Source organism: Acanthopagrus latus, chromosome 7, assembly GCF_904848185.1.
Source record: "Acanthopagrus latus isolate v.2019 chromosome 7, fAcaLat1.1, whole genome shotgun sequence".
Taxonomy (NCBI): Eukaryota; Metazoa; Chordata; class Actinopteri; order Spariformes; family Sparidae; genus Acanthopagrus; species Acanthopagrus latus.
Genome location: NC_051045.1, coordinates 19,341,969 through 19,367,398, shown reverse-complemented (window position 1 = coordinate 19,367,398; position 25,430 = coordinate 19,341,969). Strand labels below are relative to the sequence as shown.

The 25,430-nt window shown below is 40.3% G+C and overlaps 2 protein-coding genes across 2 annotated transcripts; one reads left to right on the top strand and one right to left on the bottom strand.

Annotated features, from left to right (window-relative positions):
* Nucleotides 1-1,422: 1,422 nt before the first annotated feature.
* appl1 (adaptor protein, phosphotyrosine interaction, PH domain and leucine zipper containing 1) lies at nt 1,423-14,719 on the top strand. Its single transcript, XM_037103057.1, has 22 exons — nt 1,423-1,739; nt 3,230-3,328; nt 3,468-3,527; nt 3,983-4,054; nt 4,307-4,394; nt 4,676-4,717; nt 5,441-5,499; nt 6,356-6,502; nt 6,679-6,761; nt 6,971-7,132; nt 7,616-7,804; nt 7,926-7,968; nt 8,064-8,120; nt 8,211-8,302; nt 8,486-8,665; nt 9,007-9,059; nt 9,309-9,483; nt 9,724-9,760; nt 9,865-10,005; nt 10,092-10,142; nt 10,251-10,340; nt 11,240-14,719. The coding sequence occupies exons 1-22, from the start codon at nt 1,686-1,688 to the stop codon at nt 11,390-11,392; spliced, it is 2,127 nt and encodes a 708-aa protein (XP_036958952.1). The 5' UTR covers nt 1,423-1,685; the 3' UTR covers nt 11,393-14,719.
* Nucleotides 14,720-15,119: 400 nt separating this feature from the next.
* Nucleotides 15,120-18,199, bottom strand: LOC119022325 (ADP-ribosylation factor 4-like). Its single transcript, XM_037103067.1, has 6 exons — nt 17,935-18,199; nt 16,704-16,784; nt 16,483-16,592; nt 16,284-16,355; nt 15,919-16,041; nt 15,120-15,717 (listed from the first exon to the last, which is right to left on the bottom strand). Exons 1-6 carry the CDS (start codon nt 17,999-18,001, stop codon nt 15,622-15,624), a joined length of 549 nt encoding a protein of 182 aa, XP_036958962.1. The 5' UTR covers nt 18,002-18,199; the 3' UTR covers nt 15,120-15,621.
* Nucleotides 18,200-25,430: the final 7,231 nt, after the last annotated feature.

The following is a 25,430-nucleotide window of genomic DNA, read 5'->3' as shown; positions in this document are numbered from 1 at the left end:
CTCTGCCCTCTTGTGGTCACACTGCAGAACTACTGACAGTCAAGTCAAGTTACACAGCATTGTACCTCCCACAATAGTCAAGATGTAATGATAACGTGACAGGCACCAGCCTGGGGGTAATTGCTGCTTCTTAAACCCAGACTTTAAGGCTAATGACACAATCCTCATGAACCAAATAGAGTTGTAAAGCTCATCTTTCCCCAGCTTACCTTCTTACAGCACAATCTTACAGTAGCAGTTGTCTCACTAACACAAAGGCTACCAAACTTGTCCTCGAGAAAAAAGGCAACGTAGCCCGAAATTCTGGGTTTAAGAAGCTAAACAGTAGCCACAGTGTGTTTCCTCTCATGTCACTAGGTGCAAACTTGTGGTTAAGCTCTGGTCAATTGGGAAGCCATGGAATACTCCTCACTCAGTTATTGTTTGATCATTGATCAGTGAAAAAGAAGAAGAAGATGCATTTACAGATAATCAGGCCTATCCTTAAATCAAAATTACACTCCAGTCAGGCACCCAAAGTTGGCAATGCTGGTATGACTTACAATAAATGTTGGTCAGTGAAAAAACACAATCAGTGTCAGTTAAGGTGTATGCTTTATTAGCATTATCCTATACAACTTACTGAAACGTTATTGGCCCAATACCTGAGATTAAAAAATGGAAAGGAAAAAAAAACTTTAACGAGAAAAATTGATTTTTATACTTGTGAAAGTTTTAAAGAGAGCCGATGTCAGTTGATTTCAGAAAAGCTTTGCACGGTATTGAATGGACAGACAAATCATTTTCAATTCAGTGTGCATCGTGTCATGAATCATGCACCATGTTTGTCGATTAACAAGATAATTTTCCATGGAAATGTAGTTGCAGTTTGTCATGAAACTTAGACTGTGAAAATACGTAATTATAAAGAGGACACAGCCAACAGTCATGGAAGTGACTTGTCTTTGAAGAGTCACCAAACTAACTTAAACACTGTAATATATATAAAACTGACAAACTCATTTCACATAACTGCATAACTTGTCGATACGACCAAGTTTATTGTGATTTTCATCTTTTTTAGTATCTTTTCTGTGCCAAGTTGCCGGCCATGTTAGTGTTTTCATGTGTTGCAGTTTACTGAGAAGTTTAACACAAAGTAGATGATATTTAACTTACATTGAGACAAACTGCCACTTCAGTATCTTGAAAAAGTATCTTTTAACAGACATTACATGTGTAGTTCACGGCCCAGTTCAAGTGGGATCAAAAAGGGATTTTCTCTCTCCATTCATCAACATGCAAAGTTTTTTCAGAAATAAAGTCCCATGGGGCAAACCGGAAGCGGCGTGAAATAGCCAGATCCTCCAATATAATCCACAAATAACGGTTTTCGCACCTGAAAACTAAGCGGCACGGCCGCCATTACGGCTCTGAGCTGTACACGAGTACAGTGGAAGGGCGATCCCGGTCAGAGCCAAAATGGTGCGTTTTCCCCTTTAAACGAGACACCAATCAAAATAATGGAAGTTTTTTCTAGCCAATCATAATCCATTTGGAAGGCGGGAGCTTCGGAACCGGGAGGAGCTGATTTGGGGTGTTGTGAATTCATATAACCACGAAATCTTGAGTGGGAGTTGTCGGACCGATTAGTTGTGCATTTTGTCCGTCGATTGGCACAGATTACCGACGCGCCACCCGCAGCCATGCCCGGGATAGAGAAGCTGCCGATAGAGGAGACGCTGGAGGACAGCCCGCAGGTAACGGCTCTGTTTCCCGGGGGCTTCAGCTGGCAGGCTAACGTTAGCCACTTAGCTTATACGGCTAGGCTAACTGTCTTTGTAGACACCCTGTTTGCCAACAACCAGCGAATAGATGCCAAGTTCACGCAGCTTGCTAACCGCTAACGGCCCAGCTAACCGTGGCTGTCAAGCGGACAGTGGACAGGGGGGGAGCAGCTGTGCATCGGCATCGAAATGTGACGGCTACTCCGATCAGCTGGTGGGAGTTTCCGTCAATAACGTGAGATCAAAATGTCAAGCGGAGGCATGCCGTTCAGTGATGTTTCGCCCAGAAATGAAGTCTGTGAATGAATAGTTAGCCGGGTACTTCCTTAGCCACTTGGCTAGCTTCCCACATAGTTTCTCCTCCTTTTGTTAATCCTTTGGCCAAGCAGCAGTGTCATCCCGCTGCTTAATGTGAGACTTGAAAGTTACACGGGGCAGAAAGCTGCAGCTGCAGATGAGCTTAGTACCCCCCATTCAGTGGTGCTGTCCCCTGCAGCACATCCAGGGCAAAACACCTGCTGTGACGTCACTGATTGGGATTTGGCCAAATGAAGTCAACATGATTTCACAGCCCAAAATCCCAAATCCCATTGCTTCAGTGGGCTTCATAGTCTGTACAGTGTTTGACACCGTCTGTCCTTAGACCGTCGATTTGAGTGAGGGAAAAAAAAAAATCTTTTAGCAGGGAAATAAATGGAAGCAACCTCAGGATGAGTCACAGAGGAGAGATCCCTCTACCCTCTACAGAAAGACTTGGTGTGGATCCAGGAGGATGACTTAGTGAGCCGTGTAATTCCAGTTAACTTGAGCCAATATTGGTCTGTTGTAGATTTAAGGATATTGACATATGTTGTCCCATATATGATATGATAAGAACACTTTTTTTTTTTTACAAAACATTATGCAGAGAAAGATGCTTGGGGTAAATTATTATTCTGTTTCCAGTCAGTTGAACTATTTAAGTGCACTGGTGTCTCTCATTGGTATTGGCATCAAAGATCAGCTCAGACTCTACAGGTAACATCATCAAAACCATGAGTGGAGTTGTTTGACACTGAGCAGTGTGACATGTAGGGAACTTTGGTCATTGTGGCAGTGAAATATGTTCATTGTAATCGCACAACAAGAATGTGCTATACTGACACTGATCTCTTGATGATGACTCAGTAGTTATTACAAATGCTTGTGCCATCTGTCCTTATGTGAGCTAGGAGTGGGATTAGAGCATCCACCCAGCCTCAGCAATACCAGTGTTCAAGATCTTTCTTATCTTTCACAGTGACAGAGAGGCAGGCTTGCTGGCTAGCTGAAGGGAAAAAGAGCAGTTTACACAGAGGGTTTGGTTTTGGCAGTTAAGCTAGGGTTCATTTGTGGCCATAACTTGCTGAGGTTTTTTGATTTTGGTGAAATGATCAACACCGACTACATTTTCACCTGTTTCATTGTGTGTTTTTTGTTTGCAGACGCGCTCTCTGCTGGGAGTGTTTGAGGAGGACACTGCAGCCATCTCCAACTACTGCACACAGCTCTATCAGGCCATGCAGAGGATTTACGACGCACAGGTACACACCCACACACATAGGTTCACAGGTGTAGCCCCGCTGGCTTTGCAGGTATGGGCATTACAAACAGTAATACGTGGCAGCTGACTGGAAAATGTGCCTCCAGCTGCTCAGTGCTGTCTGCTGTGTTCTCTTTAAGAATGAGCTGAGTGCTGCGACACACCTGACGTCCAGACTGCTGAAGGAGTACGACAAACAGGTAGGTCTTGAAACCAGCCAGCCGTCCTGCGAGCTTAGCCACACCTTTATGACATTAGCCATCAACCCAGTAACACCTGCAACTGACCGTATAACATTAATCACAGTTTCATAACATTAGCTGTTTTTCTCGTAACACTATCCATCAGTCTTTTTACATATAATCTAAACGCTAAACACAAACCTTATAAAATTAGCCTCTAGCCTTGCAGCATGAGCCATCAGCCTTACTGCATCAGCTATCAACATTGTACCAGTAGTCTTATTGCATCAGCCATGGACATTACACTATTAGCCACTAGCTTACCCGCCGTGTAGCCATATCACTTTACCCATCTAGCCACTTTAAACAGAAGCCATGGACATTAAAACACTTACATTTGCTACCACAGCAACAACAGCACGTCGTTGCAGAAACCTGCCTAATCTTTCCTCCGCTGTTACTGTTGTCTGCAGCGTTTTCCTCTAGGGGGCGATGATGAGGTGATGAGCTCCACGCTGCAGCAGTTTGCAAAAGTCATAGATGAGGTGAGAGAGGATGCTAACACAACCAAGTTCTGTCCTCTGCTGTCGGTTGAGTTAGAGTCAACCTGACATGATGACATCAGAATTGATTTCCTATAAATATCTGTGTGTGGGAGAGTAAGACACAGTTTCATGTAATCATCTTTTTTGGTTGCACTGTGGTCAATCAGCTGATTGATCCATAATTTCCTCTGTCTCTCTGTCTCTCTGTCTCTCTGTCTCTCTCTCTTTCTCTATCTCTCTCTGTGTCTCTAGTTGAGCTCCTGTCATGCTGTCTTGTCCACTCAGCTCGCAGATGCCATGATGTTTCCCATCACTCAGTTTAAAGAAAGAGACCTGAAGGGTAGGAAACACACACACACACTAACATGCAGTACACTAATAACCTGTCGCAAATCTGTTAGCGGGATCTGTTGTCTGTTGTTGACACAGCACACTAACACACACACTAAACATAGTCAGTGTTCCAGTTCATTCCAAAGATGAGGGTAAAGTCAGGGCTCTGTGGGGGCCATTGTTCCCAAAAGTGACTCTTCCTATACAATGGGGGAAAAGTTCACTCGTAAACAAGTACATAAACAGAGACAGCGATGATAACTTGCAGTTGTTTTTGTCTCCCTCCAGAGATCCTCACTCTGAAAGAAGTCTTCCAAATATCCAGTGATGGTAAGTTAGTGTTACTACAAGAACTGCAATTTATATTCTGTATCTGTTTATTTCTATCTTCATTTTCGTTTTCAATTATTGCTATTCTGAATAGCCATCTCAGCTGTAAACACTCATATCTTCAGTTCTGCAATGGAACTTTACACTGCGGTGCACATATTCATGTCCGCCGGAGAGTTGATGTAAATTTTATGATTAAATCACATTTGTTGACGTTTCTCCTTTTGTGTCACCACAGTTAAAAACCCCAAAGGATTTAGTTTACAATAATCGGAGAAGAAAAACCTCAAATCTTTATATTAAAGAAATCTGTACATAGAAATGTTTGCCATTCTAATTCACTTCAAAACAATTAAACCTTGAACCTTTTTGCTTTTTGTGCGGTGTGTATGCTAATGTTAGCAAAGATAAGATGAGAATTTGCAGCTGCTAACTCTGACAGAGACTTGACGAGCCAGAATGTAACGCAACAGTCTAAAAGAACAAAATGTCAAATGTGTCAATCAAGATCTATGTGTTACAATGACTCTTGGCTCCAGAGAGCACATTTGACTTTCTCCCACAAGACTCACATCTGTTGAGGATGACCCTTTGCTTGTTTTTTGAAATGCTTGCTGGTTCGGTATTATTGTTTCTGTTTTATTTGAAACACATACATGGAAAAGAAAACAGAAGGAAAATGTTTTATCACCAAAAGTCTTATGTATCTGTTTCTGTATGCAGATCATGACACGGCCATTAACAGATACAGCCGCCTGTCCAAGAGGAGAGACAACGACAAGGTAATCACTTTAGTGACATAAACGCTGCTCATATTAGGTTTTATCTCTCAGTACTAATGATCTGCTCTGTAATCTTTTCTGACAGGTTCTTAATTTTTGAATAATTTTCTGGGCTGTATCCTCAATATATCGGTGTAGTTTGGTTACAGGGATAATCCAGATTACGCTCTGAAATTGATTTGAGTTTGTTTGAGTTCTATCTTGAGTTTTTGTTTGTATAATCTGTAAAGCTCTTTGTGTGACATGTGCTCCATAAATATATCTGCCTCGCCTTGTGATTAGTTTATCCAAGGAAATTGGCTGTAGACACACTTTTCATCTGACATGCTGCACTCGGGCAAAAAGACTCTTTAGGACATGCCGAAAATTACTTTAAATTGAATGATTAATGAATGTAAAATCTATTTGTCTTTACCAAAATGACATTATAAAACATGTGCAGAAATTATTATGAGATTATAGACTGAGCTGTCGCTGTCACCACCACTTGCAGGTTTTAACCCATTAACTTCAACCTGGTACCTGCCGCGGAGCAAAGCATAAGTCAGTAGTATATTTTGTTAGCGTTCCAGTAAGTGATAGTTATGTGAGGACGCAGCTGCGAGGGGGCGAAGTGTCCTTAAAACCCTCCTGTGCATCATCTGTGGAACTGTTCAATTGTTTGCAGGTTGATTTTCATAGAAATTGAGATAAAGTAGCAGCTACCTGAAAGGTATAGTGTCAGCCGACGTTATGTAGCAGCTACCTGAAAGTATTGGCCGGTATTGGCTTATCTTACAATCTTGATCCAAAGTATACATTACATTATACATGTCCGATTGTCTCTTGATGCTAAAATTAGTCCTGTGTGTTGTAGTTGCGGGCGGAGGCTGTGGAGGACGTCTACACCTCTCGTAAGAAGCAGCACCAGACTATGATGCACTACTTCTGCTCACTCAACACACTACAGTACAAGAAGAAGACGGCTCTGCTGGAGCCGCTGCTTGGCTACATGCAGGCCCAGGTACACACACACACAACACACACAAACACACACACACACACACAGGCACGATCCACACCAAAGGCAGCTGCCCCTGTGCAAAAGTGTGATTGGCTAAGGAAAAGCAGAATGAAAGTCTAAACTTTTGATACCAAAGTCAGTCTGTTAACACAACAATATATTTATGTTCTGTGCAGATCAGTTTCTTTAAGCTGGGTTCAGAAAATCTCACCCAGCAGTGGGAGGACTTCCTGGGAACCATAGGAACCAGTGTCCAGAAGTAAGACCCCTGAAAAGTTGTTAGTCGTTTTGTTTGGTCTACACTCAAGATCCTAAAAACCTGGTGTTATTTACTTGGTGTTATTTATTTACTTCCTCTGTTTCATGGATGGAAACATGACGGCGGCAACATGAAATGTCACCAGTGAGTGCCAAATGTGAAGGGAACGTGTGAATTCAGTGCGCGTGTGTGTTTGTGTTTGTTCGCAGTGTGCGTCGGGAGATGGAGGAGGAGGTTGGGCAGATGCAGCAGACCATCCAGGACATGGAGAGATCATGTGACCCACTGTACGCACCGTGTGACCCTGACCCCGCCCACTCACCTGTCTGCCGCAACCTGACCAGGAAACAGGGCTACCTGTACATCCGCAAGTAGGACAAACATATATTTTGATACCTTTTTTATTTAATGTTCACGTTAAATCTCACGTCTGTCTGATTACGCCATCAGTGTTATGTTTATTAAAATCAGTCTGAACTTACAAGGTGAAATTACCAATCCTTCACATATAAACTTGAAACTTGCAGGCTTAGTATTAAGTTAGTCTTAAACATTTCCTTCATTTTAACTGTTTTCAAGGTAGGTAATATACATTCATTTGAAATGTTTCATGTTTGATCCATAAAATCAATTATGTAAACCTCAAATGTTAAAATTATTATCCCATCGTCTTATTTTGATGTCTCCCGCTGTCAAAATTGGCAAGATTCAAATATTCATGGTCAAACTTGGGCTGTTGTTGTGCTAATGTTGGTATCTGGTGTTAAGATTAAGAATAAATTGGGAATTATGATCTTCACTCTTAGTTTGTTGTCATCCGAGGCGTCAAAGTAGCTCTTCTGTGTGTCTCTCAGTAAGACGGGGCTGGTGTCGACGTCCTGGGAGCGTCAGTACTTCTTCACACAGGGCGGTAATCTGATGCAGCAGGGCCGAGGCGAGGTGGCGGGCGGGCTGGTCACAGACCTCGACAACTGTTCCGTCATGGCGGTCGACAGTGACGACCGCCGCTTCTGCTTCCAGGTCACTTCCTTCGATGGCAAGAAGTGAGAATGCAAAAAGAAAATTGATACTTGTCTTTCATGAATACATTCTATCGCTTGTCTCCATTTTCGGTAGTAAACTGATTCAACTTTTTTCTTTTTTCTTTGCGTCATGTTCTGTCAGAGTGGTGACGCTTCAGTCAGAAAGCAGGAAGGACTGCGAGGAGGTAAAATGTCTTTTCTGCCATGCTTCCATTTCTGTATTTACTGTTGGCTGTTCTGTTGTCTCCTCACACCGTCTATCTGCTGCTTCCTCCATCAGTGGATCTCCACCATCAACAACATCTCCAAAAGGATCTACCTGAGCGAAAACGCAGAGGTCCGTGTCCTCCTTCTCTCATTAGCCTTTATTTCTCTGGTCCCTAAAATCTTTTCCTATTGACTGACTGTTTTGTCATCCTATTGTCAGGAGCTGGCAGCCAGAGTGAATCAATCAGCTCTTGAAGCTGTGACACCGTCGCCATCCTTCCAGCAGAGACATGAGAGCATGAGACCCAGCAGGTTTGTATCAGATGTCTGTGGTAAAACTTGACCAGTAAGTCGTAAAACCATCATCTCAATCAGCTGATTGATCCATAATTTCCTCTCTGTCTCTCTGTCTCTCTCTCGCTCTCTCTCTTTCTTTCTTTCTTTCTTTCTTTCTTTCTTTCTTTCTTTCTTTCTTTCTTTCTTTCTTTCTTCCAGTAAAGGGCGTGCGGGCCGAGCGAGCAGTATTAGCTCTGTGGGCTCAGAGCCTTCGCCTGCTCTTTCTGTGCTGTCATTGGATGCTCTGGTTGCCCCGGAAACACCCATTCAGTTTGACATAATTTCCCCCATCAGCGAGGAGAACTCAGCACAGAGCAAGACGGCAGCACAGTCCGGCAGGTAGGGGTGTGTGTGTGTGTGTGTGTGTGTGTGTGTGTGTGTGTGTGTGTGTGTGTGTGTGTGTGTGTGTGTGTGTGTGTGTGTGTGTGTGTGTGTGTGTGTGTGTGTGTGTGTGTGTGTGTGTGACGACAGATGTCAGTTTCCTCTGAGTCCCTGTTACTCTGATTAATACACAGAACACACAGAAGACAGTTTTAATTTTAACTAGGAAAATTCCCTCTGACAGTTGACTGAAACTAATTATGATTTCTAGTCCGGTTAAGTTTGTATGTGATTGTGAAAGCTTGTGTCCTATTAATGTAGCAGCTGGTTTTCAGTGTTCAGTGTTGATGTGTCCACAGAAGAAGTAATCCCTTTGGAGAGTCAGGAGGCGGCACATCAGAAGACACCGAAGGTACAGTAAAATACATAATTCGTGGTTTCTGTTGAAGTGATGTTTCCAGTTCCATGTTTATCAACTTTAAGTTTATGAAACTGTCCGAGTAAGTCTGCATCCAAATCTCCACCCTCCAGACATGCGGACTGAGCCCTCACAGGCTTCAGTTGTACGTACCGTGACGTGTTCACTGTCATCTAGTCAAGTGTGCGAGGTGTATTTAAGCTAGGGATGATGGCTAACATGAATCCTGGGCTGTGTGTCCAGACTCGATCCTCCACCAGCTCTTCATCGTTCGCTTCCTCGGCTCCATGGAGGTGAAAACTGCTGAGTCAGCAGATGTCATCTCTGAGACCATGAGGCAGATCCTGGCAGCCAGAGCCATCCACAACATCTTCAGGATGACCGAATCACACCTGCTGGTCACCTGTGACTGCCTCAAGTATGAACCACAGAGTGTGTGTGTGTGTGTTTGTGTGTTTTGTGTTAGGTTATCATTGTGAGATGAATACTTGGTAACACACAAAAGAGCAGGACCGTCGTTGTTTAGTGGGTCAGATACAACATATCATTGCCAAAGATTAAAACATAGAAATTGAAACGGTAAGAATGAGAATGAATTTCTTGATTTGTAATTTTTTGCAACTCTTTGATATCGATGTTTGTATTTTTTTCTTTTCAGGCTCATTGATCCTCAGACACAAGTCACCCGACTCAGGGTAAGATGATCTCTGCTTCTCTGCTCTGGTTTTAGTCTCTGACAGTTTTCTAGTGATTTATCGTCTCCTCCTTCCCCCTGTCCTCCTCCTCTCTCCTTCTGCAGTTCCCCCTCTCCACTGTGCTTCAGTGTTCGTCTCATCAGGACAACAAGAGGCTGTTTGGTTTCGTTCTGCAGCCAGCAGGCGGGCGCGGTGACAGCCGACTCGTCTGCTACATCTTTGAGTCCAACAACGACGGAGAGAAGGTTCGCCTGGTTTTCATCTGTTCGTCTCGCTGCCTCACTATGTGTTCAGTCTGCGTGACACGTTTTGTCTTCTTCATGTGTTTCAGATCTGTGACAGCATCGGTCTGGCCCAGCAGATAGCTTTCCACTCTGAGATGGTGAGGCTGATTTGAAATTTCATCGTACTGAAGCTAATGCTAACACCGACCGATGATGGTGCCTTAAAGTGTGTGAGGAGGTTGATTATTTGTTTTTTTATTGTGTAGGACCGTAAGGCTGACGAGAAGAAGAAGGAGCAGGACAAGGCCAAAGAGAAGCAGCAGGAAGAACTCAGCAAACAGAGGCAGATAGAGAAGGTGACCTTTAACCTTTGACCCCACACTTACACGTACTCTTAAACTAGAGAAGACTTGCCTGCACAGGTACAAAATTGATTTCAGATAACTGATTTACGTTAATCTACTTGTATTTGAATACATTTGTGATTTATACTCTGAGTGTTTTCTTCCACTCCCCCCTCCACCCCTGCAACTCTCACCACCATGAAAAGAGAAACAAATGCAGTGTGTCATGTGTTGTTGGTAGTTGCTAGGCTTTGCAGAAATGGAACGCGATCTGGTTGTCTTTGTGATAGCAACGCCAACAATGAGTCCCTTTAAAATACCAAATACATGAAGTGACTATTAGCCCCTGTTTCTGTCTGCTTATGCTGTATTCTCAGTTATAGGGTCTGTCGTAGAAGCAGATTAATGGGTTCATTGTTTGGTCAGTAAAATGTAAATTCTACATTTGGATCCGAATTTTGATTATAAAAAACAAAAAAAAAAAGAAAACAGCAGTGTCTTCAAATGACTTGCATTGTTCAGAATCCCATTCCCTAACCCTTCGCAGCTTGAAAAATGGCTTAAAATTGTAATCGCTAGTCAACAAAGTTATTTGCTGTTTATATGAGATTGTTCTTAACAGTTTGCAACTTTATCCAAAATGATTATTGTGTTGATTTATCAAACAAAAATCAAATGTTTCTTAATTTTTTAAAAATGGCCTTGTTTATTTTTGAAACAATGCACATGCTTAAATCTTATGAGAGATTTTCACAGGCCCATTAATGGAAGCAGGTCAAAAGCTCCCTGGTGGATCATTACAACTGTGTCTTAGAAAGAAATAAAGTTCTTTAGAAACATGCAGACTGAAACATAATTTAGAACCCACTGATTTGATATTTAACTTGTTTTTTATGTCATTTTGCCTGCAGGATCTTGAGGAGCAGAGCCGCTTGATCGCTGCCTCGAGTCGCCCCGCTAACCCGCCTGGCTCTGACGGACAGTTCCTTGTGCTTAGCAACAGCCAATCGGAGGACAGCGACGCCGGAGAGGAGGGGAAGAAGAGGGGCGAGTCTGAAGCCTAGCGAAGCTAACAGAGGATGCATGTGTTACCACCCAGGCAAGACCCAGCTGGTACTGTCAAAGCAACAGCTCAGGAATCAGAGGAGGGGAACACCACCCGCCCGCTCGCCCGGGCCGTCAGGGACTGAAAAACATGTGCTCCCTCCCTGCTGAACTCTGTTTGAAGCTTGTGGTGGAGCGCGTCACTCTGAAAAATGGAGGATGAACTAAACGCACCCTCACTGTAAGAGGAGGAGGGGAGAAGGCGTGGAAACGTCTCATCACGTGTTTTATCCTGTGTGTTAAAATGCTGCTTTTTATACCGGCTCCACAAATATAGATTAACCTGTAAGTTTTTGTTTTTTTTAATGTTTATTTTATAAAAAGAGATGGCAGCAATGAGATGAGTGGAATTATGAGCCAGGATCAGGAAACGTGGGAGAAAAACACAGGAAGTCAGATTGGGACGGCATCAGCTCTCGCTCAAGGGCTCCTCAGCAGGAGGTGAAGGTTTGATGAGGAGGAGGTCCAGCAGAGTGCTGTTGGTAAAAAGTATGAGATACAATGCTATTAATGGAGAGAGAGAGAGAGACAGAAAGAGCATGGAGTCTTATTTTGAAAAGTCCTACCTGTTGTGATGTGTTCATCAGCTGATCAGTTTTTCAAAGCATCCTGCAGAGTTTTACATTTTATTTAAAACATGTTCCTTCCTTCCAGGCAGCCGCTGGTTTTCAGTCATTTGACTCCAGGATGAAAATCAACCTGCAAAATCTTTAACCTTGCTGCATCATCATTACAGTAAAGCTCCAATGATCGGTCAGTTAGTCCGATAAGACGATCAACAAAAAACAGTATACTTGACAATTGACTTGACTATACATCATTTTAGACTTTTTTCAGGCAATAATGTCAAACATAAATGTGAGAATTTGAAGTCAGTAGTTGTGACTATTTTTGGATTTGGTATTGACGAATTGATTAATCAAAATTTTTATTTCATTTTTTAAATTGGCAGATTAATCAAAAACCATTTGTGATGCGATTGTGATGATAAGCGAATAATCCATAGATGATTTTCTCAATTAGTTAATTAGATGTTTGGTCCAGAAAATGGAGACAATGTTGATCAAGATGGCGTTCTCAAATGTCTCATTTTGTCCACAACCCAAAAATTATCGGTTTACTGCCACAGAGGAGAAAAAAAAGTCAGAAAAAATTTGCATTTAAGCTGGTAAAATGTTGCCTTTTGGAAAAAAAAAAAAAAGACTCAGAACAATTGATCAATAAACAAAATAGTTGGCAATTAATGTGTAGGTTTCATCCAACATCACGGTGTATGTTGTGATCTACTTTTACTGTCCGTGCGAGCTGATTTTTATAGCTTACTAAGATGAACTGAAAACAGCGGCTGCATGAATAAAACCTATTCAGAATTCTGCAACATCATCCAGTCGGCAAGGATTTGATCATTTGCAGGTCAAAAGGCTTTCTCGACCTCTGAGGTTAAAATTCGGCTGAGTTTGGTAGAAAGCCGCCAGTGCGTCCTTCAAACTACATGACAAAATATTTTGGTTGTCATTGTTTTCAAGGAAATGCCTCATATTAGCATTAAAAACCTGGTCACGGTTGGGGAAGGTCATGGTTTAAAAAGATATCAACACTGACTGTAACATTTTCCCGACAAAGCTTGATGTGGTGCGACAGGCACGCTGAAGATCAGTAATCATCAGTCATTTTGGGCTCACAAACAAACAACAGGTGCTGTTGTTTTCCTGGTTAGCACGACATTCTCCAGACTACATCAAAAATAACTGTAGTTTCAACATGTAATCACGATCTGCTTCACGGCGAAGTGTAATCAATAAAATGCCGCTGAGTGAGAGGTTCAGCCATTGTAATTGTCTAAGAAAAGTTGCTCAACTTTTCAGTCCAATTTTACCCAGATATTACAAGTTTTGACTGGTAAATCTTTAAATGAGTGCTCACTGAGTGTGTTGTGCCTTGAAAACACAGATACTGTTGCAGTACGTACTGCAATTTTCTGCAACACTAGTATTGAAAATAAAATGATCTGTAATCTTTTAAGTTAAAGCTAAACCACTGAAATTTAAGCACAGCATTTTCTTTTTGTCCTGTGAATAAATGACCTGATGCACAGGGAACTCTGGGGGTCAAAGGTCATCTCTAGTTTGGCCACTGTGAAAATATTCTGGCCCGACCTCTTTCTGAGCTGTAAGAAAAGATCTATAACCTTCAACAACCTCCAGTTGACAAAATTAACCTTTTATGTTGCTGTGTTTGTTGAGGTCATTTGCTGAAAAAAACATATCATGAATCACGCTTTGTCCAGCATCCCATCTCTTCTTATGCCGCTTGTATGCAGTGTTCTTTAGCATGTTCTCAGGACAGGAGCCAACATGGCTGCCACAGGAGATCCTGAAAGTCTGAAACTACAGAAAAGTTAATATTGTACCCTTTTCATTTGAAGATTTTTATTCCAAAATGAGAAGTCCATAGCTTCTGCCTTTTGCAAAATGGAATAGTTGCATGAAAGTAGTGCTCATTAATAAGAATCATATTACAGTTCAGATTTAAGGCCTCAAAAAAGACCCAGAGATGCTTCGCCTTCCTTTTTAGGTTCGTTCAGATTGTTAAACACTGATTTTACATTTGAAACCTCGAGATCTGTCAACATGAGCACGAATCTGATCAAATGTCCTTACTTTTGCTGTATCTGCTACAAGACAGTTGTCTGTTTTGAAAATTGTCTTCTCTGTTTGTCTGATCTGGTGAAGGTTATTCATCCAGTAAACTTTACAGAAATTCAACATTGTTAAGGACCATGTCTCAGAAAAACAGTTTGACATCCTCTCTGCCAAATAATGAGCTGGGTCAGTGCGTTTGTCCTGGCACCAAAATATTTCTCTGCGCATTCATAAATGTTAATCTGGGTCACTGTTTGAGGCCTTTTTTGTTTTTCACCAGTTTAATCAATTAATCTGCCTTTTTATCCAGAGTGATTCACAGTGATTATCTGTAGATCTGAATAAGCTTCAGTTTAACATCATTACCTGTAGGGATGTTAAAGGTCAGAGGTCACGGCTGTGGGGGGGAAGATGTTTCTAAAAGCCTAAATCAACAGTTACTGACGGTGATTTTATTTTTCTGTATTGTGGGAGGAGGTTTTCTCGCTGTAACCAGGTGAAGGACTCGCTGCACTTTACCAATGCAGGAAAACACAACAAGATTGATCATTTTGAAGTGTAAATATGTTCAGTGATGATTGTGTCAGTGTCATGAAAAATATATTAAAAAAAGGCTTTTCAGTGATAAATAAAGCACTAACTCCACCCGCCCGAGTCAGGCTGCTGATGTTCTCAGATCAAATAAACCTCTTCAAGAAACATTTACTGGTGTAAATTTAGGACAGAGCCAAATGGGTTTTTTATATTTTTATATTTCAAACCACTTTATTATCAATTAAATACAGACAAAATGCATTCAGTATACAAAAATATACATTTCGATTCAGATGAAATAGTGGAACAGGAGACCTTAACTGATTGTCCAAATACTGACAGAAAAACTTTAAATCTTTGAATACAAATGTACCCAACAAAACCATTAACATTAAATAAAAACATTAGCTGACTTGTAAATGTTTATGTCAAGTGTAAAATCACTATGAGAGATGACAGAGTAACTGAATATCAGCGAAAAGAGGAAGAAAATCAGTGCAGTAACTTTTAACCCACAAATATAATCCACATGCTCGTCCTCAAAGGTTGGACGAGGGTCACTGGCTACTTGTTAAACACAACAATGTACATGCTTGATTTGGGTCACTCCATTTTAGAATCAAAAGATTTGGCTTCAGCACTGCAGTGTCATTTTGTGAATAATGATCATTAAGTTATTGTGAGAAAAAATAGAAATACATTAATGCCTGTCTTGTGAATGTAAAGTAAAGTAAACAGCACTTGTAGGAACGCTATACAGGCACAGGAGTTTGCCAGTTTTTATGACATTTACAAAAGTAGAACAGCAGTTTGAGGTATTAAAAATCTAAATTGATCTATTTGTGTCTAAAAAAATTATCTGAATATGACACAATGTGTAAATCATGTTTTCCAGAAGGAAGCTGTGCGTGCTGGGCAGATCCTTCATGTTTCTTCTGGGTTCTCTGGCACGTTTAAGGACTGTGTGAAGATTCAGCAGGAACCAAAATAAGGCAGAACATCGGAGCATCACATCAGTGTCGCCCGCTTTTCATGATCTGGTCGGAGAGCCAGTCCAGACCCTCAGCCAGACCCGTACCGCTAACAGCACAGGACGCCTGGACAAACCACTGCATGGACACACAGAGGGACAAACGCATTAGCTCAGCTGCAGTGTAGAATTACATTTAGACCCAGAGTGACTGGAAAAAATCAGTTAACACTGTGAACATCTGAACATTCCTTGTAACAACTGTACAGCTCTTTCATTTGAAAAATGATGCCTGGTCAAACTTGGCCGATTGTTATGTGCGAGTGCCACGGACACCTACCGGCTGTGAGACTCCTGATAGGCACAGGGCCTCTGTGATGTCACTGACGGACATGGCTCTGGGCAAATCTTGTTTGTTCGCAAATACCAGTAAGGCCACGCCCCTCAGCTCGTCCTCCCCTAGCTGCAACACACAGACATAAGCAGGGTGAGTGAAACAGAATGGTTGGAGGGAGGTTAAAAAAAGCTAACCAACATTCAGATATCAGTGATGTCCTCTCTGGATGTAAACCAGTTGGATTTGAATTAGAATTTGCAGATCTGTGCTGAACAATTTATGGTGTGTGTGTGTGTGTGTGTGTGTGTGTGTGTGTGTGTGTGTGTGTGTGTGTGTGTGTGTGTGTGCGCGCGCGTGTGCGCATTTACCATCCTATGCAGCTCGTCAGCAGCTTCTTTAATCCTCTCGGGGTCGTTGCTGTCGACCACAAATATCAGCCCCTGAAGAGAGAGACAGAAAGATAGAAAGAAATCACTGCAAATGACTTCAATTAGACTTTTTCGTGGGTCTTTCTGTAGACATCGCTGTAGCAGTCATAGTCATAGTTAGTATTTGTAGAAGCATTACCTGTGTGTTAGTGTAGTAATGTCTCCACAGAGGTCGGATGATAGTCTGACCACCAACATCCCAAACTGTAAAACTGATGTTCTTGTATTCCACTGTCTCCACATTAAATCCTGCACACACAGAGTGTAATTATTGCATATTTTATTATTCATTTTATATTTGTATCTATTTATTTACATTAGGTGTGTGTAATAATATGAACACATATGAAAATCACTGACCAATAGTTGGGATGGTGGTGACGACCTCGGCCAGCTTCAGTCTGTACAGCAGAGTGGTTTTACCTGCCGCATCCAGCCCGACTGCAGCAACACACACACACACACACACACACACAAACACACGTACAGACACAGCACAGTTACTCTTACTGTTTACAGTGTAACTAATAGGGCAGCAACTAAAGACTGTAGTATTGTACTTTAGACTGTAGTTTTGTCAGACATACACTCCAACAGTGAAAGACATCTAGTACACAAAGGTTAATTAAGTGCACTGTGATATAAAAAATACTCCATTACAAGTGAAAGTCAGGCACTGAAAAATGTCCTTTCAGTCAGAGAATGCAAGTTATTGTATTATTTCACAACATTCATTGTTGTAGTTGTTCAAGGCAGTACTTGTAATATGCTGTCAGGTAGTTTCAACTATAATAGTGCATCAAATGCATCATACATTTTGTTAAAATGTAGATTTCGTTATGATCTCTATCTGAAAATGTTCCTCTCCTGGCATTAATTAGACCCCTGAAAACTCCTCTCTGATTCTAATAATTATGTATTTGGATATTTATTCCACGACAAACAGGTGTGAATGGTTGGTAAACTGTCTGGGCAGGGAACTCAGTACTGCATTGTTGGTGGGTGATAAGTAATGTTGTAGGCCACCTCCTCCTGTGTTGTGCCATTCGTTCATAGAGAAGTTGTTTTGTGTGAAGCAGTTTATGCTGTTCAGTGCACATATTTGTACTTATTTGTATGCACATGTTTGTGGCACAACACAGGAGGTCCAACTCCTGAGAGGACAACAATGTAAACATCTTGGTTTAAAAGAGGAGATAGACATAAAGGACATATACTTGAGTAAATATGAAAGAAATGTGTTACTGCTGCACATCGTTACTACTACTACTAAGAATACGAAGAAGCAGCAAAAGGAGCAAATTAAGAAGAAAAAGAAGAGGAAGCAGCAGGAAAAAAAGAGTATATGATGAAGAAACAGAAGAAGAATATGGCGACAAAGCAGAAGAAGAATAGAAAGAAGAAAATTAAGACGAAAAAGAAGCATCAGCAAAATTAGAATAGAATAGAATTTGAACAAGTAGAAGAAGAAAATTGAGAAGCAGCAGAAGAACCAGAAGAAGAATATGATAAAGAATATGAAGAAGAAGTTCTCATATTAAAATTATAATTAGAAAGAAAGAAAGAAAGAAAGTATAAAATCCAAACTGACCCATTAAAATCCTGACCGGTGTCTTGGAGGCGAACCTGGAGAAGATCTGTGAGATGATGACGCCCATTGTTCAGGTGCTGGAGGTTCAAACAGCTCGTTGTTGGTCTCCGTCTCAGTTTGTGTGCTTTTATAGAGCCGCAGCAGCAGCGGTGCTGTGTGTGTGTGTGTGTGTGTGTGTGTGTGTGTTCTCCATGGTGTCACCGCGGCTGCTGTCAGCTCGGTACACGGTGGCAGAGGAGACACAGGAGGAAGAGACGGGACAATGCTGGAAAACACACTTCCGCGTATATAACCTTCAGAATAAAGGCACCGTTTTGATAATTTTAAAAAAAAAATAATCAAAAATCAAATGTGAACTTGCGTTAAACCGTATAATCACGTGACTTTGACTTTCACTGGTGTATGAAAATCTTGAATACATTACTACCGAAGAGCAAACAAGATGGAAAAATTCAAGTGTGTCACCACACACTTGGTCAAAGGTGCGCATATGGGATTAGAACACACATTACTCCACTGTGTTCCAGAATGTTAATGTTATCCATGTCTTGTTTCTTTTCTTTACTACTTTTACTACACCACCACCCTATCAGATGGCTGTCTACCTGTAACATCTGGTCAATGTTTATTCATTAACTGCATCATAAACATGACATCATGCCATTTTTCAGGTTAAGATCAAAAACATACTGTGATCCAATGACAAGACTGATATGTGTTTTTCTTCTGTACCATTGAGCTCCATTGTAACATTAAAAACACATCAGGGAATCACACTGTTGACCTGACACATACCTTTATTAGCATGAGCACACAAACTGCAATTTATTCTGACTTTATCCCACATACACCAATGAGGTTTGAGTCCGAGAGGGGTAGGGAAGTCAGAAAGAGAGACCAATACATTTTTGGGTTTGGTCTTTTCATTGGATTTGAGTATGATAATATAGTACAACGCCAGTCTGATTCCAGTAGAAGTTTTCAGTAAAAGAAGAACCCACACATTTTCTCCAAGACAATTCTGAATTTAGTTTTGTTCTTATAATGATTTGAACTGCTGATGTGAACGTTTTATTTTGATAGTAAGAATGTGTTTCCTGTGTCTTCCTGCAGACTGCAGGTATCAGGAAGTGTTGCTCTGTGTCTTCATCTTGTTGCTGCTGGCAGAACTGACGCAGTGTGGAGTTTTTATGTATTATGCAAGGTTGGTCTCAGAGGCCGTTATTGCCTTTACTCAGGCTCTATTAGGTTTAGTCTCTCTAGGATTCAGATATATATTCAGACCTTTTAAATACCTATTCCTATTCTTTTAAACTCTCAGGACGTGCAGTCTCACACATTTGTTTATTTTAATCTATGTGACTTACTGTTTTTCCATACCTCTGTCTTGGATTCCACTGTACTGTCATGTAGCTGTAGGCAGCACTATTGCCCAAACAACATTTCCCCAATAAATAAATGTACTTTTTAATTTTTAAGTGTTTATGAATGTATTTTCGTCAATAACTCCAACTTTTTTTTTTTTAAATTTTCTAATGATTACATAATTAGGATACATGTATTATTATTACCACTATTATGATGGTGATGATGATTATTATTATTATTATTGTTAGTAGTAGTAGAAGAAATAGTAGTAGTAGTATTGTTATTAATATTTATTAATCACTTAACTATTTATCTTTTATAAAACCGCCTTCATTCTCATGAAAACTAAGCAAACTCAGTCTGCTACTGAAAGGCCTCAAGATGCAGCTGAGAGATCCAGGAGACATCGAGTAAGTGGACCTTGAGTTCATTATTTCCAAAGTCACGAGTGAACTTTGCTGCTCTGTTTGTCTTCATGAGCTCTGAACAGATTCATAAACTGTTTTAAACACACCTGTGAAAGATTTGTACACCTGTATGAATGTAACACGTTTTAGAACACACTGAAAGTATTTTCTCCTGTGTGTTTGTTCATATATCATTTGATAATATTACAGTTCTCATGTTGCGTTATCAGTAATACTCTACCTGTTTATAGATGCAGATATAATAGATGCTTCATCAAGTGAACAAAATTGTTGACAAAGACATTAGTAAACACAGTTATGACCCCAGTCTAGTTGAAACGTAGACATAACACGACAAAACGGCAGTTTAATATAAACTATAAATTATTTAGAGCATTCCCCCCCCCCAAAAAAAAAAAAAACCGAATAAAAATCATTTATATCAAAACTCAAAACTTCTCTGACAAATAAAGATATAAATCACATGTTCCTAACATTAACTCCCAAAGTGGAAAAGGGAGGGGGACGTTCACTGAACTGCTTATACATTTAGAGTTTAATATTTACAACAAACTATTTGAAAATTAGCACAACTGTAGCAAAACCAAGCCCATCAGACTAAAGCTCAAGGTCAGAAAGCTGAAACTGTACTCACAAAACACTGTCACATGTTTTAAACAGAGCTACAGTATACTGGCTTCAAAGCTGTAAGTCACAGAGGTGAAGAAAGGCTGGTCATTGTCAGTTGGGTTAAATTGGCAGAGGTCATCAGCTCGTCCAATCTGAAGGAAGCAGTTATTTCTAGTCTGTAGGAAGTGGTCACAAAACAACCATGGGGCACCACCTCTTACTCATTACCATACACTTCCACACAGTCTGAAGAAAAGAGGTGGAGAGAGTTATTTGTCACATCAATCACCCAAACATATTCTGTATATTCTGTATGTCTAGGTTCTTCGGGGCTGAGGGTTCACCTGTCACAATGACTGGAGACCTGAAGTTTAGTGATTCTCCAGGATCCAGCTGTGACCAGTCTAAAGACAGATCCTCAGACATCAGTAATGAACCTGGGCCCTCAGACACAAGGCGAGAAAGAGTTTCTCCTGTTAACTGAGTTGAACAGTAGAATTATTAAATTAATTGTGACTTTCTACTGTAAACACATAATTGTTACAAATAGGGATTGCCCGATCACATGTTTTGCCCTTGATAACAATTGTCGATCTTCCTGAAGCCATATCGACTGATACCAATCGTTTTTATGTTTTGTTATGGCAAGTGGTATAGCAGTATTATAGATCAGTGAGTTTAACTGCTTTGTAGTGTATTGAGGTATATGTCCACCAGGTGGCAGGTAATTTTGACCAGTACTGTGCTGTGAGGTCTTTTCCAATTGACATTTCATGTGTTTGAATGTGAGCAAGATATTTTAAAGTGTTCCGAGTGACAGTTTTCAAGTTTTATGTTGTGCTATCATGAGGCTAATAAGATATGATTTTGCTATTCAGGTTATCAATTAAGATGCTAATCTGCTACAGTTTCTCCATTTCATGACAATACACTGTATTATCTGGTTCTTTTGTTCTTGTGAAGTAAAACGGCTACACAGTCATGCACACATGACTGTACTGTATTCATACTATTTAGTGAAAATAGTAACGTTTTTGTATGTTTTTTTTCATTTTAAATATGATTGTGTTATGATGATTAATGAGTCATTGATTGATTGATTGATAAGCATTTGTTATGATGAAGTACAGTCAGCGCATCTACAGTGTCTTCTTGATGCTACCACCAGGGGGCACCAGATGACCAGCTGATCTGCTCTCTCTGCACGGCTCAGCTTCAGTCAGAGTCTGACAACCACATTATTCCACTTGGAGATCAAACTGAAGCTGAGAGAAGAGAACCAACAAATGCTGCTGACCAACAACAGAGATGAGCGCCTCGTTGGCTAATTTGGTGTCGATTGAGTCAATTTTGAAAAAGAATGTCACTTTACTGTTTCAGTGTATGCTGACTAGAGCAAAATCCATCATGGCGGCCCCACATGCTCCTGGAGACTTTTTACAAACAGCACTTTGAGCTGGACTTAGTAGACTGAGTGTCCAATTTCAAGTCAACCAGACTTACTGTTTTGTGGCTATGGCCTCTCAAAATTTGCATTAATGATAGCACCACTATGTGACCAATTTAGTTTATATTTCTTGAGAAGCATTTGCACCACAGGCCAAGTTTCATGTTTCGACTCATGGGACTTTGAGTGGCGATACAAGACCAATAATTTTAAATCGGCACCAAAACAATAATTTTGGCTCGAACCCTAATTAGCACTAACATAGCGTACAGCAGAGGTAGATATGAGCATCATTTAGCATTATAGATGAAAAGTTAGATGGTTGTTGGAAAGACACTTAAAACCACAAATGTCAACATCATTGTGCTAATTGATTGAAATGTTGAGCTGATGATAGCAGCAGATGAAATGTCAGAAGAACAGCCAAATTCTTACAATCCATCCTATTGTGAACATGTCTATCATGCTGATCTGTCCGGTCATGGTGACAACATGTGACTGAGCTAAAAAAGGTTTCCTGCTGATGGCAGAAAAGTCAATCCACTCGGGACCAAAATGTCCGTACAATATGTCCCAGATAAAACAGCTGTGAAGATATTTCAGTCCGGGCCAGAGTGGTTGAATCACTAACAGTGTCATCACATAAAGTCATGCAGTTTACGTGGCTACAAAAATAAATCAATTTTTTTCAAGTTTCTCAAGGAAAATGATGATGCAGTTCATAAAAACATACAGACATTTATTTCTTTAATCAAGTGCAAGGAGCTAAACTGAGAGTACTGGAGTTACAGAAGATTAAGATGGACAAGTTGAAGCAACAACTTAAAAGTACAGTTAGGACAATATTTTGGCTACGATAACAAAAGTGTAATATTGGATGGACCATAAGAAAATTTACAAGTGTTTTATTAAGTCCTATCCCAAATGTACCATAAATACCCAATGGCCAAAGCAGACCTTAATAAGGAAAGTAATGATTAAATACTTATAAATATTGTTATGTCATGATGTGACTTTTCTCCAGCACAAACAGCAGAGCTGATCTCCATTAAAGCCAGAACTAATGTCACAGAAAACCAGGTGGAGGCTCTAAAGAGAGATGGAGAAGGTGAGACTGACAACTAATCCACAATTCAATATTCAAACAGTTTAGTTCTCATAATATTCGTCAAATGTAAGTGAGTAACACAGAAACACTGAGAACAATATGAGTCTTTAGATAACTTCATTTTGAAACGTGCTCATCGTTGCTGTAACATCAGACACATTAAAACAAGTCTGTTTCTCTCTCAGTCAAACAGGTGGCTTTCTCAGCTTCACTATTGGCTTCTGGTGGTGGACATACGGGACCATTTAACACACACACTCCTCTGGTCTTTAGACACGTTGTGACAAACATCGGAAGCGCCTACAACCCAAAGTCACAAAATTAAATAATTAATTTGAATTTTTGACTATATTGACATCAACCTGGTTGACAGATGTTGTAGCAGTTGATTCTTATTAAAATGTCTCACAGGTTTTTTCATTGCACCAGTGAGAGGAGCCTACCACTTTGAGTTCCACATATATGCAGGTGGACATGCTTCACATGGTTCTGGTGCTGTGTTGGTCAAGAATGGAGAACATATTTTTTTTCCTTATGAAAGTCAGCTGTCTTATACTGTGAACCCTTCTAATGGTGTCACGCTGCTTCTAGAAGTTGGAGATGTTGTGTTCATGCGTCTGTGGGCTAACACACGGATATATGATGATCAAAATCATCCTACCACCTTCAGTGGTCATCTGCTTTTCACCATGTGAGCAGGAAACACTCCTTTTCTTCAACTGTATGTAAACCTGACCACACAGTAGCAGTGTATTAGTACTTCTTGATAAAAGTGTAATTTTGTTTTCTTTTAATGAAAGCTGATTGACCACCGTGCACAAACAACAACGACAACAACAACAATCTTTTTGATATGAAATGGTTCATACATTTTTAATATGCATTTTTTTTCTGGAATAAAATCAAACTGCACAGTCATTGACTATAGAGAGTACTTCTGCCATTTCTTTAAACAATGTATTAAATAAGTGAACTAATTTGTGAGAAAACTGTAAATGTCTGTTTTTTGTAAACATCTAAGTCTTTGACATAAAGATTTACTGCATGAAAAAGACTCAGTTAATGTTTTAATCCTCATTATCAAAGCTGGATGACAAAACTTTGCACCAGTAATTATTTGTACGTTAAATATATATATATTAAATATATTCTTATTATGTTCTTCTACATTTGAATAAAAGCATACACATATCAGTGCAGTACTCTTTGTGGACCTTTCTTCAAAACATTTTACATTTTAGTTTTAAAATGAAATATCTTCTTATCGTCGGCATCTGTTTGGAAGTATGAATTGTTAGGCTGACCAAAGTTTTCATGCCCTCCACCTCCTCAGCAGTCTGTTTCTCTCTCTGCAAGTGTGTGGGTGGATGTCTGAGTGGAGACAGGTGAGTGGACCTGGGCGGAGCCACATCAGCTGCATCCTATCCTGCAAATAAGAATCCTACAAAGACTCAGCTCTGCCATATCCACCTGCTAGGTCGTAGTACTTGCTCATTCCTTCGGCTTGGCTCCAGTCCAACCCCGTTTAACTGCTCTGTGTCTCTGTTCATTCACACTGAACTTCTGAAAAGCTGTTGTCACAAATGTTGATGAGATTAAAGCTGATCACCAGCCACTCTGATCCATTTTCAGCAGAGAAGTTCTACGCTTATCATATTATGACTTTATGACTTTGCACTTGTCTGTCAGTGGATGTCGTTAAATGTGTTGTTGTTCTTCCAAAGTCAGACTTTATGATACTGTATTTATTGAGGAAACAAAGAGAGGAAAATGTTTTTATCACTCATCTAACATGTTTCTGATGTTATCTCAGCCAATTAACAACCTGAGGGAGGTCACTACATCTGACTGTGTCGTTAATGTTTGAACAGGTTGGGCTGATAATGTTTTATTTGTTACTCCTTTAATGACTTGTTTTTCATGTCAGCTCGTTCAATGTTTACACTCTCAAACTTCAGTGAGGATGATAATTATATTGATCTGATGCTGTCTTTCTTACCTGCCAGTGTTATGAACCATGAGGTGATTTTATACATGATTTTGACCTTAATAATGCACATTTTAACAAGAGAAATGTTTCAAATATTGAGAGCTACATACCTACGTGCACAGATTAGCCACAATATTAAAAGAACTAAGAAATAAAGTGAATAACATTGATCATCTTGTTTAAATGTAGCGCTCTGCTGGGAAACTTTAGGTAAAAAGTATTGAATAAAAGGTATAAAGTATTGAAGGTGTCAATTTGGATTTAAATTTTTCCAGTTCCAGCATCCATGGTCTGAGAAGGAACAACTCTGATCATACATGCTCTGCAACAGTGTTCTGGTGGGTGGTGGACGTCAAGTAGCATCCACATGAATATCAGGACCCAAGGTTTCCCAGAACATTTCATTGTAACAAGGTGATCAATGTTTTTCACTTCACCTATTAGTCTTTTTAATATTCTGATTGATGGGTGCACAGGTTCTAATGAATAATTTGTGTTTGTGTGCTGTGTTTTCATTGTTCTGATGACATGCTCCATGTGATCAGT

What these genes read in the sequence shown, in the direction of transcription:
- appl1 (XM_037103057.1), top strand. Translation starts at nt 1,686, where the DNA reads ATGCCCGGGATAGAGAAGCTGCCGATAGAGGAGACGCTGGAGGACAGC. An exon ending in GCAGGAAGGACTGCGAGGAG is followed by an intron (nt 7,969 to 8,063) that starts GTAAAATGTCTT and finishes TTCCTCCATCAG; the next exon opens with TGGATCTCCACCATCAACAA. An exon ending in CCAACAACGACGGAGAGAAG is followed by an intron (nt 10,006 to 10,091) that starts GTTCGCCTGGTT and finishes CATGTGTTTCAG; the next exon opens with ATCTGTGACAGCATCGGTCT.
- LOC119022325 (XM_037103067.1), bottom strand. Translation starts at nt 18,001, where the DNA reads ATGGGCGTCATCATCTCACAGATCTTCTCCAGGTTCGCCTCCAAGACA. An exon ending in ACCGGTCAGGATTTTAATGG is followed by an intron (nt 16,785 to 17,934) that starts GTCAGTTTGGAT and finishes GTGTTGCTGCAG; the next exon opens with TCGGGCTGGATGCGGCAGGT. An exon ending in TATCAGGAGTCTCACAGCCG is followed by an intron (nt 15,718 to 15,918) that starts GTAGGTGTCCGT and finishes GTGTCCATGCAG; the next exon opens with TGGTTTGTCCAGGCGTCCTG.